The 13887-nt window shown below is 32.9% G+C and overlaps 1 protein-coding gene across 1 annotated transcript; it reads left to right on the plus strand.

Moving 5' to 3' along the window:
* Positions 1–11089: 11089 nt before the first annotated feature.
* LOC139841687 (UDP-glycosyltransferase 87A2-like) lies at positions 11090–13280 on the plus strand. Its single transcript, XM_071831890.1, has 2 exons — positions 11090–11676; positions 12251–13280. Exons 1-2 carry the CDS (start codon positions 11208–11210, stop codon positions 13126–13128), a joined length of 1347 nt encoding a protein of 448 aa, XP_071687991.1. The 5' UTR covers positions 11090–11207; the 3' UTR covers positions 13129–13280.
* Positions 13281–13887: the final 607 nt, after the last annotated feature.

Below are 13887 nucleotides of genomic sequence, written 5' to 3' on the forward strand. Positions count from 1 at the left end.
ATACCTGGAACAGACGGGGATGTCAAGCCCTATGGATCCATATATAACTACTCGCGCCCACCAGTTCTTATAACTGGCAGTTACTAGTTACCAAAGCTAAGGGATTTTCGGTTCAAACTCGGTGTAGAATTTAGTATGTACTTGTATCCATTGCGTTTAAAATAAAGTGCATGTATTCTCAGCCCAAAAATATAGATTGCAAAAGCAATTAAAAAGGAAGCAAATGAAACTCACGCATATAAATCTAGTATTTTCAGTATTTATAAACAGTCGCATGTATTCTCAGCCCAAAAATATATTGAGTAAAAGGGATCATATGAAACTCACGCATATAAATATTGTATATCGTTTAATAAAGCATTTGCATGCATTCTCAGCCCAAAAATGTAGAGAGTAAAAGGGATCTTATGAAACTCACGCATATAAATATTGTATATCGTTTAATAAAGCATTTGCATGCATTCTCAGCCCAAAAATGTAGAGAGTAAAAGGGATCATATGAAACTCACTGTTTAATATTGATATACAATATTGCAGGAAAGCACGTAGACGCATCGGAGATGATAAACACGAGGTTTAATTCACAAAAATACCCCCGAACATTACCCATAATTTCCTTGGCAATAACCCATATTTTCCTTAGCTCTAGCTCGCTTGGAACACGTTTTGAAAATTACTTGGACAGCACTCCGTCGTAATATTTTATGTACATTATTATTTTTGTATCGCAAAAATAATAACACTAATAATAAAAAATAATAAGATTAATAATAATCCTATCAATAATAATAATAATAATAATAATAATAATAATGATAATAATAATAATAATAATAATAATAATAATAATAATAATAATAATAATAATAATAATAATAATAATAATAATAATAATAAATAATATTACGGAGTATATCTATATTTGTGTATGTGTGTGATTATCTCGAGCCAAAAACTGCAATTTATAGCAATCATACCTGAAAAAGTACCCCATGCGATCGCATGGGATTTGTGCTTCAAGGCCATGCTATCGCATGGAACCCTGGGACAGCTCACAAATTTTTAACTTCTTGTTTGTCGACATAATTTTATATTATATATAATATATTTAATTTATATAATTAATTATATATTATATTAAATTCACATGCATAGTTGACTTGTAATTTTTGTTCTGATAAGTCGTATGTCATCACTCGACTTATGTCCCGGTTCCGGTTTTTCGAACGCCCTTTCGTACGCTGAGAAAACTAGTACTTTTCGTTTCGCGACTCTTACCTTTGTCAAAATATAGTCTTAAATCATCCATAAACTATACCACTGTAGCAAAGTCAATTTTTACTGTAGCAATTCACTGTAGCAAAGTCAATTTTTTTACTGTAGCAATTTCAGTGTAGCAAATAATGATTTTCAAAAACACTGTAGCATTTTAGGTACTGTAGCAATTTGAAAATACTGTAGCAAATTAGTGTTTTACTGGTTCATCTTAAACGCTTTAGTTAACTTATCTAAATATCAATCGAATCAATAAACGAATGTTACTATCGCTTACTAAATAAATTGAAATTATATATATGTATATATCTTTTTAATATACATAAATCAATTTTTAAATACACATTGGAAGTTATTTATAAATAAATTTTAATAATAAATATTTCAACTTATCATATATATTCAAATAGATATTTAAATCAATAAGTTTAATGTACGGTATCAAATAATTAATACATTGTTACCTTTTCAAGTTATAGTATATATGTATCTATTTACATATAATTGTTCGCGAATCGTCGAAAACAACTGAAGGGTATTTAAATATATAAAAGTAGTTCAAAAATTTTGAGATTCAGTTTTACAGACTTTGCTTATCATGTCGGAAATGTTAATCATACAAAGATTATGTTTAAATTTGGTCAGAAATTTCCGGGTCATCACACCCACCCACCACCTCCAACCACCACCACCCACCACCAACCACCACCCACTCCCACCCACCACCAACCGCCACCAACCGCCACCAACCGCCACCACCACCACCCACCACCCGCCACCACCACCCACCACCACCCACCACCACCTCAACCAACCACCACCAAACACCTCAACCAACAATCACCACCACCACCCACCACCACCAACCACCACCACCAACCACCACCCACCACCACCCACCACCACCACCCACCACCACCCACCAACACTACCACCCACCACCACCACCACCACCAACCACCACCCACCAACCACCACCACCCCTCCCCACCACCACCTACCACCACCAACCACAACCACCACCACCACCACCCATCACCAACCACCACCACCACCCACCACCACCAACCACCACCCACCACCCACCACCCACCACCACCCACCACCCACCACCACCAACCACCACCCTCACCACCACCCACCACCTACCACCACCACCACCACCACCCACCACCTACCACCACCACCCACCACCACCACCACCATCTACCACCACCACCACCAACTACCACCACCTCCCACCACCACCTACCACCATCAACCACCACCACCACCCCCAACCACCACCCACCACCACCCACCACCTCCAACCCCCACCAACCACCACCCACCACCACTAATACCAACCACCACCACCACCCACTACCATCAACCACCACCACCAACTACCACCACCACCACCCATCACCTCCAACCACTACCACCAGCAACCACCACCATCACCAACCAGCACCATCAATCAACACCACCAACCACCTCCAACCACCATCACGACCATCACCCACCACCACCAACCGCGTACCACCTCCAACCACCACTACCCACCACCAACCACCACCACCCACGACCACCAACCACACCAACCATCACAACCACCACCCACCATCCACCACAACCAACCACCACCACCAACCACCCCAACCACCACCAACCATCAGAAAAAGATTTATCATTTATCGAAAAACATTTATCATTCGTCAATAAACAATTATAATCAGACAATTATCATTCATCAAAAAATATTTATCATTCATCAAACATCTATCATTCATCGAAAAACGTTTATCATTCATCGAAAAACATTTATCATTCATTGAAAAATAATTATCATTCATTGAAAAATAATTATCATTCATCGAAAAACATTTAACATTCATCGAAAAACAATTATCATTCATCAAATAGTTATCATTTCATCAGACAATTATCATTCATCAAACATTTATCGTTCATTAGAAAAAAAATATCATTCATCTAAATTATTTTTCGTCAAATAGTTATCGTTTTTAAATATCGGTTATTATTCATAAGAAAACAATAATCATTCATCACAAAATGATTATCTTGCATTAAAATATTTTATATCATCAAACATTTTAATATAATTACAAAAGTAGTGGAATTTTAAATAGATGATATAATATGATTAGTTTTATAAAAAAGAAAAAGGCTTTCCGAGAATCGAACTCGGGACCTCTCGCACCGAAAGCAAGAATCATACGACTAGACCAAATGCCCAATTTATCAAACAATCATCATTCATCTAATTGTAGTCATTCATATAAAAAATAGGTGATGAATGATAAAAAGGAAGTGAATGATAAAAAAAGATTTAATGAATGATAAAAAAAAGATATAATGAATGATAAAAGATTTGCAAAAAAGTGAGGTGAAGAATGATAAAAAAACAAGATGAATGACAAAAAAAGAGGTGATGAATGATAAAAATAAGGTGATGAATGATAAAAAAAAACAAGATGAATAATAAAAAGTAGGTGATGAATGATTAAACACAAAATGAATGATAAAAAAAAGATATAATGAATGATAAAAAGAGTTGCAAAAAATGAGGTGATGAATGAAAAAAAGGAGGTGATGAATGATAAAAAGAATGTGATGAATGATAAAAAGTCAAGATGAATGACAAAAATGAGGTGAAGAGTGATAAAAAAAACAAGATGAATGATAAAAAAAGAGGTGATGAATGATGAAAAGAGGTGATGAATGATGAAAAACAAGATGAATGTTAAAAAGAATGTGATTAATGATAAAAATGAGGTGATGAATGATAAAAATATGGCGAAGAATGATAAAAAAAAAAAAAACAAGATGAATGAGAAAAACAAGGTGATGAATGATTAAAAAATTTTATCATTCATCAGAAAACGTTTATAATTCATCACATCATTTTTATCATTCATAAGAAAACAGTTATCATTCATCAAACATTTATCATGTAAAACAAAACAATAATCTTTCATAAGAAAATATTTATCATCAATCAAAAAACATTTATCATTCATCAAAATAATGTTATCATTCATCAAATGTTATCAATCATCAAAAAATAGTTATCATTCATCTAGGATTATGATAAGAAATGGCCGAAGTAGATATGAAATGCTTACACATGTTCTCTTCTATGCCCTGCATCAAGAAACCACCACTACCATTAATCCAATCATGAGACCCATTGGTCTTTTCACAACAGGCATTATGTTTAAAGGTTCCATGATCTGTAACAACCAAAAACAAGTTCAACCAATTACCACTAAAAAATCATATGCCTAGAAAAGCATTAACTTACTCAGCAAGTAGTAATCACACAATAGACTTGAGTTATGCTCAATCTCTAATCGAGCAAATAAGTAAAATTGCAAAAATAGCTAAAACAATTCAAATGAAGCGATGGTGGCTAAAAGTGTATTTACCACGCATAAAAGCATCCTAAATCATTTTCATTTTTCATCATACTTAATATTATTTTATTATATAAAAACAATAAAATATAGATTATATAGTGTTTTGAGTCAAACACTACGCAACCTATTTAGACTCAATACACAACCAGCCCGGCCTACCCAATTTGACACTATTTAATAACAATGAAAAAGTTAGCATAATAACATGCATTCCAAGTCACTGAGTAACTGAAGGGACTACGATCGAAAAGGCAAATGGCGTACTGTTGCACAGTGATAGTTCAATATATCCAAAGGATTTCCTTTCTTGTAATTGTAAGTCCGGATCCTGTAATAACATGAACGATTAACTAAAGTGCGTAAGTTTGAAAAATAACCACTTTAATTAACAGTTGAACAATTGGGGTATTACAGATCTCTAAACTAACTTCCTACTTTGTTCTAATCAACATTAAAGACCGTATTATTTGTATGACCACATTAATTTTATTTAGTTGCAGTATATTACTATATTACAATTTCAATTACAATGTACAATATAGTGATATTTATTACATGAAGAAAAAAAACTACGTGCATAACACCATCAGTAGTTGAGTTATCAAAGAAGCAAAAGTTGATTAAGAGAAGGTACAAAGAGCAAGGTTGAAAAGGATGTGAGACGAAGTGTGACGATCGCTCCAAATCCATATGGACGAACACGTCATTCATTGATTTCATTGCGAGGTATTTGACCTCTATGTGATACATTTTGTAACATTGTATTCGTTTGAAAAGGTATTTCATAAATGAATATATAAATTCCAGGTTTTTAACATCTGATGATTTCTACGTATAGACAATCACCATTTAATGGTTTACAATAATACATCTGTTGACAATACAGTCAAAATAAGATACATGGTAATGGTTTGGTGAATGCAAGTTTCTTGTATATAGCATGTATGACTCCAAGCACATATCTTGTATCACGTATAAGCAAACAGCGGAAGACTTCTAGAAACCTGAGAATAAACATGCTTCAAGTGTCAACACAAAGGTTGGTGAGTTCATAGTTTTAATATTACACATAATCCGTATATCAATGTGGATTACAAAAGTTCAGTTGTTTTATTCAAAACGTTTATCATTATGTTTTAAATAAAAGGTGGATCACAAGATTTCAGTTGTTTCATCCGAAACGTTTATCAATCGGTTCTACAAAATTGAGCACCCTGGTAACTAAACTTTAATGCTTATATAATTTGTACCCTTTGTATAATCATCTTAATAATACACGCAAACCAACGTGTACGCTTCTCAAATAGCATACGTCCGTTAAAAGGCTAGTGCTCTAGCTCGGACGGGGATATCAAGCCCTATGGATCCATATAATACTACTCGCGCCCACCAGTTCTTATAACCGGCAGTTACTAGTTACCAAAGCTAAGGGATTTTCGGTTCAAACTCGGTGTAGAATTTAGTATGTACTTGTATCCATTGCGTTTAAAATAAAGTGCATGTATTCTCAGCCCAAAAATATAGATTGCAAAAGCAATTAAAAAGGAAGCATATGAAACTCACACATATAAATATTGTATATCGGTTAATAAAACATTTGCATGTATTCTCAGCCCAAAAATGTAGAGAGTAAAAGGGATCTTGTGAAACTCACAGTTAAATATTGATATACAATATTGTAGGAAAGCACGTAGACGCATCGGAGATGATAAACACGAGGTTTGATTCACAAAAAAATACCCCCGAACATTACCCATAACCTCCTTGGCAATAACCCATAATTTCCTTAGCTCTAGCTTGCTCGAAAACTCATTTTGAAAATTACTTGGACAGCACTCCGTCGTAATATTTTTTGTACATTATTATTTTTGTATCGCAAAAATAATAACACTAATAATAATAAAAAATAATAAGATTAATAATAATCTTATTAATAATAATAATAATAATAATAATAATAATAATAATAATAATAATAATAATAATAAATAATAAATAATATTAAATAATAAATAATATTACAGAGTATATATATATTTGTGTATGTGTGTGATTTAAATCGAGCGAAAACACTGAAATTTATAGATGTGGCCTGAAATCTGGAGTCATGCGACTCGCATGGAAATGGCCTTCTGGCCATGCGACTCGCATGAGGACCAGGGACAGCTCACATTGTTTTGACTCCTAGCTTGTCGACATAATATAAAATAAATATAAATATATAAATAATTAATATAATTATTTATATATTATATTTTATTCTTGTGCATAGTAGACTAGATATTTTTGGTCCGTTGCGTCGGGCGTTTCTTCTTGACTCGGGTCCCGGTTCCGGATTTTCAGACGTCCTTGCGTACTATTTTATATCGTGTACTTTGCGTTCCGCAACTTGTACTCTTGTCATTTTTTTTAGACGTTCTTCATCAATAATTTGAACCTTTTTAATTGTATCTTGTACATTTGAGCATTTTGGACCTTTCCGTCTTCAATTCTTCGTTTTCGCCTTTTGTCTTCGCACTTATTAAATATAAACGAATATTACTTGAATATGGAACAATTACAACTAAAATCCTGTCTTTCTTGGGGGATAATGCTATGAAATATATGTTCCTTTTTAGCCTTATCAATAGCCTTAAATTATCCCTTAATTATATCACTCAAAGTGTATCTTAAACTTTCGAGTGTTTTGGTCATTTACTTCTATAAATCATCGTCTCGCTATTTGTTAAAATACATTTTTATAATAGCGTTTTACTGTAGCAAAGTTACTGTAGCAAAGTCAAATTTCACTGTAGCAATTCACTGTAGCAAATAGTGATTTTCGAAAACACTGTAGCATTTTGAGTAATGTGGCAATTTGAAAACACTGTAACAAATTAGTGTTTAACTGGTTCATCTTAAACGCTTTAGTTAACTTATCTAAATATCAATTGAATCAATAAACGAATGTTACTATCGTTTATTATATATATGTATATATCTTTTTAATATACATAAATCAGTTTTTAAATACACATTGGAAGTTATTTATAAATAAATTTTAATAATAAATATTTCAACTTATCATATACATTCAAATAGATATTTAAACCAATAAGTTTAATGTACGGTATCAAACAATTAATACATTGTTACCTTTTCATGTTATAGTATATATGTATCTATTTACATATAATTGTTCTCGAATCGTCGAAAATAACCGAAGGGTATTTAAATATATAAAAGTAGTTCAAAAATTTTGAGATTCAGTTTTACAGACTTTGCTTATCGTGTCGAAAATGTTAATCATACAAAGATTAAGTTTAAATTTGGTCAGAAATTTCCGGGTCATCACACGAAGACAAGTCAATTAGAACCTTGAAAAGTCGAGTCGGTCGAGACGGGTCAAGATGCACATTGACCAGCGTTGACTTTAATATAAAGAGATATTTAATATAAATAATTCAAACAAAATTATTTTTGATATAAATAAATAATTTACAAATGAGATGATGTGATTTTAGTTTAAATTATATATAGGTTTTTTATAATGTGTTAAATAATTACAGTGTAATAATTAATTTATATTTAAAGGATACTATCTAAGTCGGTGTTTTCCCCGGCTCATTTTTTAATGGGCTTAGAATTTTCATTTACACTAAACAAGGCAAAACAAAAAATGGATTTATGACTGACTTTGTTCGAGGGTTTTCAATATTAAGTGGCAACATTTTCTTCATTAAAAGGTAACATAAGCAATGACATACTTTTTAACATTTAATTGAGACATAAACATTAACATACCTTTCTTTTCTTAGAAATAGTACTAGCAACTTTCTTAGTTTCTGTTGCAGGTACTTTATCTACAACACTTCTCCTAGTGGGTCCACTAATTGGTGCCGTTTTTGGCTTTCCCGGAGCTGTTACTGCTGGTTGAGAATACGTTAAACCGGATAGCTTTTCACGCAAGTCTCTTACACCTGACAAAGATCCCTTGTTGTGGAGCTTCGAGCGGAGATCAAGAACACCAACTCTTCGATCTGAGAAAGCCATATAACATAAAGATTAGTTTACAATAAAGAAAATAATCTTTAGTGTGAAGGCGTAATAATTGAACTCGTACTTGTTACTTGTGGATCAGCTTGTTCATAGAGATCGTGCTCCCATTTATCATCATCTTGCCTCTACCTGTAACAGGATAGTCAATAATAGTTCAAGTAAATTAAGATGTATAATACACGGGAGAAAGGTGCAATGTCCTTTATCATGTCATAAGGTATCAAAGTCCTAAGCATATATAACGAGTGACTAAAGTCATAGAAAGAATGATGGTTGACACACTTAATATGGCTACAAATGATGTAGGTTTATAACTACTATAATGTATTACCTGCACATATTGTGTCTCACTATCTCCAAATGTGCATATATGCTAAATACTATTATCCAACTAGCATATACAGTACCATACTACTACCATTTATAAACCCCGTATAAAAAGTTGAAATCTCACTGAAATTGAGCCTAAATATTTCTATCTTTTAGACTACTTGCAGAAGAAAAAGTGAACCTTAACATCTTCAATTTCCATAAACTGCTAAAGACACAAAATTTGGCTCAAAATATAAGTAAAAATCTTTGAATTCAACGTTACAGATTCACCTTTTAGATATCCTTTTCTCAAAATGCCTGAACGGATAAATTACATAAAGCAACAACATATATACTTACAGAGTGCTATTCAAGCCCATTTTTAACAAAAGAATCGCTGCATCAGGCATTCAAATTAAATCAATTCTAAACCATGCAAGTTCCACGAATATATTTCATACAACATCTCTCAATACTAAGGGGCCACTTATATTCTACTTTTTGTAGCTCACTAACTCTAAAACTAACCAACCAAGTACACACATCGAAATTTGATATTTCGACTAGTTGAGCCTAATTACTCCTCTTTAGCAGTATATGTACATGTAAAACATCATTTTGCATTTTCACACTAACCTAAACTCAACTGTAAAAAAGATCACAGTATATCTCAATAAGCAGTAAACCGTTGTTCAATAACCAAACTGCTAAAAATTTAAATATAAATACAAAAGCTGTACATATAGTATATAAAAAAAACAAACCTCTTGCCAGTAACTTGTCTAAGGAGGCCGGAGTTTTCTAGGGTTCTGATATTAAGATGCTGCAACAATATATGAACATATAAGCCAGGAATGATGCTGCAACAATTAAATAAATTACCTGTTCAAAAAGCTCAAGCTCATGGCCAATGTGTACGAGATCCAAATTCTTATCGAAACATAAAACATGAACTCTACTTACTGAACTACCGGCATCAAATATCACGGCATACCGATTTGATGTCCGTTTCTGGTTGCGGCGGCTGACGGTGGCTTCACGGACAGTTATGTGATTCGATTCGATTCGATTCAAATTAACCGATTGATGAATCAATCAATCGATCGATTGAATCTTAGATCAATCAATTAGGTATAAAAAAGTTGAATCAAATATTGAAATGAGAACGAACTGAATTTAGGACAACGGTGATCGATAAAAACAATGTCGATTCAATTGTGTTTGTGTCTAATTCTGTTGAAATAAGCAAGTACGGTTTTTATTTAGGGTTTATGAAAATTGGGGACAAAGGATCCTCAAATGCTGATAAAAAAGAGATACAAAAATTAAATTATGAATATGACCAAAATACCCCTCCGCGTTTTTTTAGTATAAAATTGGAATTTATAAAATGTGAGGCTCATATTTATTTATCCAGTTTGTACCCCTAAAGTTGCTTATCCCTCGATTGGTTCCAATATATATATATATATATATATATATATATATATATATATATATATATATATATATATATATATATATATATATATATATATATATATATATATATATATATATATAAGATATTGTATGAAAAAAGAAAAGAAAAAAAAAACGTTTGTATTTTAACGGTAATATTATCGTTTGATTTTTCCATTTTTAAACTAATACTCCCGTACTAGTAAATGCTATGTGAAGCAACATTTAGGGCGATTGAGGTCAAATTGATCGAGGGCGGCCCATAATATCAGGATTGTCAACGGCGCCCTCCCAAGCATGTTGCAGGGCGGCTCGGAGGGTGGCTCGTTGGGAGTCGTCTTACAAACACAAATAATAGCGTAATAATAGCGTAAGGGTTGGTTGTCGTTTACGCTCTGAAATTGTCGTTTAACACTTGGTCAACAAATGTGGGCAAACAAATTGGCCCTTGGCCCAAGTGCTAACCTGGCAGTTTAAAAATATAATAAATATGAATGAATATAGGGTGTTTGTAGTCGGCCCCACCATAATTATGTAGGTTAGGTTAGGTTCAAAGATGAGAACTTTATATTGGAATATAATCGTACAGAGTATATCATGAGGTTCAGGTTTACTCCAAAATAACATCAAGAAGATAAGCTCATAATACTATCCAAACTTCATTTCTACTTTCACAAAATTTTAGTTCGGGCAGACACCATGTGCTGCCACGTGGTCGCCATACCGTACCCCGGCCGCGGCCACATCAACCCCCTGATGAATCTTTGCAAGCTAATCGCTCTTCGCCGCCCTTTAGATTTTATCATAACGTTCATTGTAACCGAAGAATGGTTAGGAATCATTGGGTCCGAGCCCAAACCGGATAACATCCGGTTCGCTACCATTCCCAATGTCATCCCATCTGAAGTGAACCGGGCTGCTGATTTCCCGGGTTTTTTGAGGGCCACACAAACGAATATGGTAGATCCGGTCAAGCAACTTCTTGACACGATGAAGGTTCCTATAAGTGTAGTTATATATGATATTTATCTTAAATGGGTAACGAATTTAGGGAGTCAACTGAATATTCCTGTAGCCGCATTGTTTCCTATGTCGGCTACTGTATTCTCCATGTCATATCATTATAATCTCCTCGTACAAAATGGTCATGTCGGAAGTAACTATTCAGGTATGTTTAGCAAACACGTGTTACATTGTTTTCTCGAGTTTAATTATGATATACTTTGTCTGCTCAATTTAATATTTTTTTGTTTGATTTTTCAAGTTTTTCTTGATAAATTTTAACTTAAAATATCTTTATTTCTATTATAATTTGATGACCTGGTCACGGTCCTATGCGACACTAATCTTATATAATGCCTCTTTAAGTACGTTTGGTAAAATTAGATTGCGACACAAATCTTTAAATAATGTATCTTTAAGTAAGTTTGGTACAATTAAATATAAATTTGATATTTTATACGCCTTTTGTGATCTATTTACTCAGTTAATGAAAATTTCAGAATCCAACAGTACACAACTACCTAGCATATTTCACACAAATTAGAAGAAAAAAAATGTCATAATTCATGACACATTAGATTTACAACAAAATAAAATAAAATAAAAAAATGGTTGTATCAAAACTAAAGGAACCAAACATAAGCTTAGAATGTTAACAAACGATTTTTTTCTTTTAGAGTACGGCCTATAATTAATTGACAAAAGAATATATATTTACTACTGTAATGAATTTTGTGCAGAAAAGGGTGAAGAAATAATAGATTACTTACCTGGAGTCCCTCCAATTCGTGTGGCTGATCTTGTCACAAGTTTCAATGGCAAAGGCAAAGAAGTTTTGCCACTAGCTTTAGAAGCCATTTTAATGGCAGCCAAAACTCAATTTCTTCTTTTCGTTTCAATTTACGAGCTTGAATCCCGTGTCATCGATGTTTTAAGATCCGAGTTTCCCATACCTGTTTACGCCATAGGACCCGCAATACCTTACTTTAAGTTGCCGAGCGTGCAAAATGACCAAAATCCCCCTGACTACATCAAGTGGTTAGACAAGCAACCGGGGGAGTCGGTGTTATACATTTCACAAGGGAGCTTTCTATCGGTCTCAAACGCCCAACTTGAAGAAATCATTGAGGGCGTGCACGAGAGTGGGGTAAGGTACATGTGGATTGCACGTGGAGAAACGTCTCGGTTCAAACACGAAAATGATGAAAAGGGGATAGTTATACCTTGGTGTGATCAATTAAGAGTATTAAGTCATGGTTCTATAGGGGCATTTTGGTCACATTGTGGGTGGAGTTCGACGAAAGAAGGTGCATTTTGTGGGGTGCCAATGCTTACTTTTCCAATATTTTGGGATCAAGTTCCTAATAGTAAGATGATTGTTGAAGATTGGAAAATAGGGAAAAGGGTGATGATCGAAGAGGGTGTTTTGGTCACTCGAGAAGTAATTATAAAACTCGTAAAAAGTTTTATGGACGTGGAAAGCGAAGAGGGAAAAGAGATGAGAAAACGAGCGAAAGAAATTAGCACGATTTGTCGACGAGCAATGGAAGAAGGAGGCTCGGCTCAAATAGATATTGATTCATTCGTTAACGACATTGCTACGAGTCATTATCATTAGAACACATACCTTTATTGCAATGATTGATGAACAATATAAAAACTAAAAGTGTACTACATATATAAAATTATAAGATAAGATCTGTGATAAGAATTTAGTATCATTGTATGACTATTGCACCCTTATTTAAATAATTTCAACTTTTAAGGAATTTAGCGTGTCAATTATAATCTATCTATCTATTTCTATTTCTATTTCTATTCTTACAAAAGACTAATAAAATGATGTCATGAATAAGCTATACATAAATTTAAAAAAAAAAAATCAAAAATAAACTAAATTTTTTGAAGATAATTTGACAATGTCATTAACACCAACTATTTATATTTATATCTAACTAAATTAAAACATTTAATAAAAAAATACAGGATTTTTAATTTAAAAAGTATGGAACAATGGAACACTCAGCTATACTGCATTAAATTGATTTCGTGACGCTGAAGATTGTGACGACCCGGGAATTTTCGACTAAATTTAAACTTAATCTTTATATGATTTCGATACGATAAGCAAAGTCTGTAATGTTGAGTCTCAAAATTTTTGAACTATTTCATATATTCAATTGACCTTCGACCATTCCCAACGATTCACGAACAACTATTTGTAAACAGTTACATATATATTTAAATATATATATATATATATATATATATATATATATATATATATATATATTAATTGTAAATATATAATATTATATTTAGTTGTTTAAAAGAATATAATTAATATATTTAATTACTTAAACTTGTTAATTAAGAT

The sequence above is a fragment of the Rutidosis leptorrhynchoides genome, chromosome 4 (genome assembly GCF_046630445.1).
Source record: "Rutidosis leptorrhynchoides isolate AG116_Rl617_1_P2 chromosome 4, CSIRO_AGI_Rlap_v1, whole genome shotgun sequence".
NCBI classification, from domain to species: domain Eukaryota; kingdom Viridiplantae; phylum Streptophyta; class Magnoliopsida; order Asterales; family Asteraceae; genus Rutidosis; species Rutidosis leptorrhynchoides.

Coding starts and splice junctions, on each gene's coding strand:
- LOC139841687 (XM_071831890.1), top strand. CDS start 11,208: ATGTGCTGCCACGTGGTCGCCATACCGTACCCCGGCCGCGGCCACATC. Junction 11,677..12,250: donor TGTCGGAAGTAACTATTCAG/GTATGTTTAGCA, acceptor AATTTTGTGCAG/AAAAGGGTGAAGAAATAATA.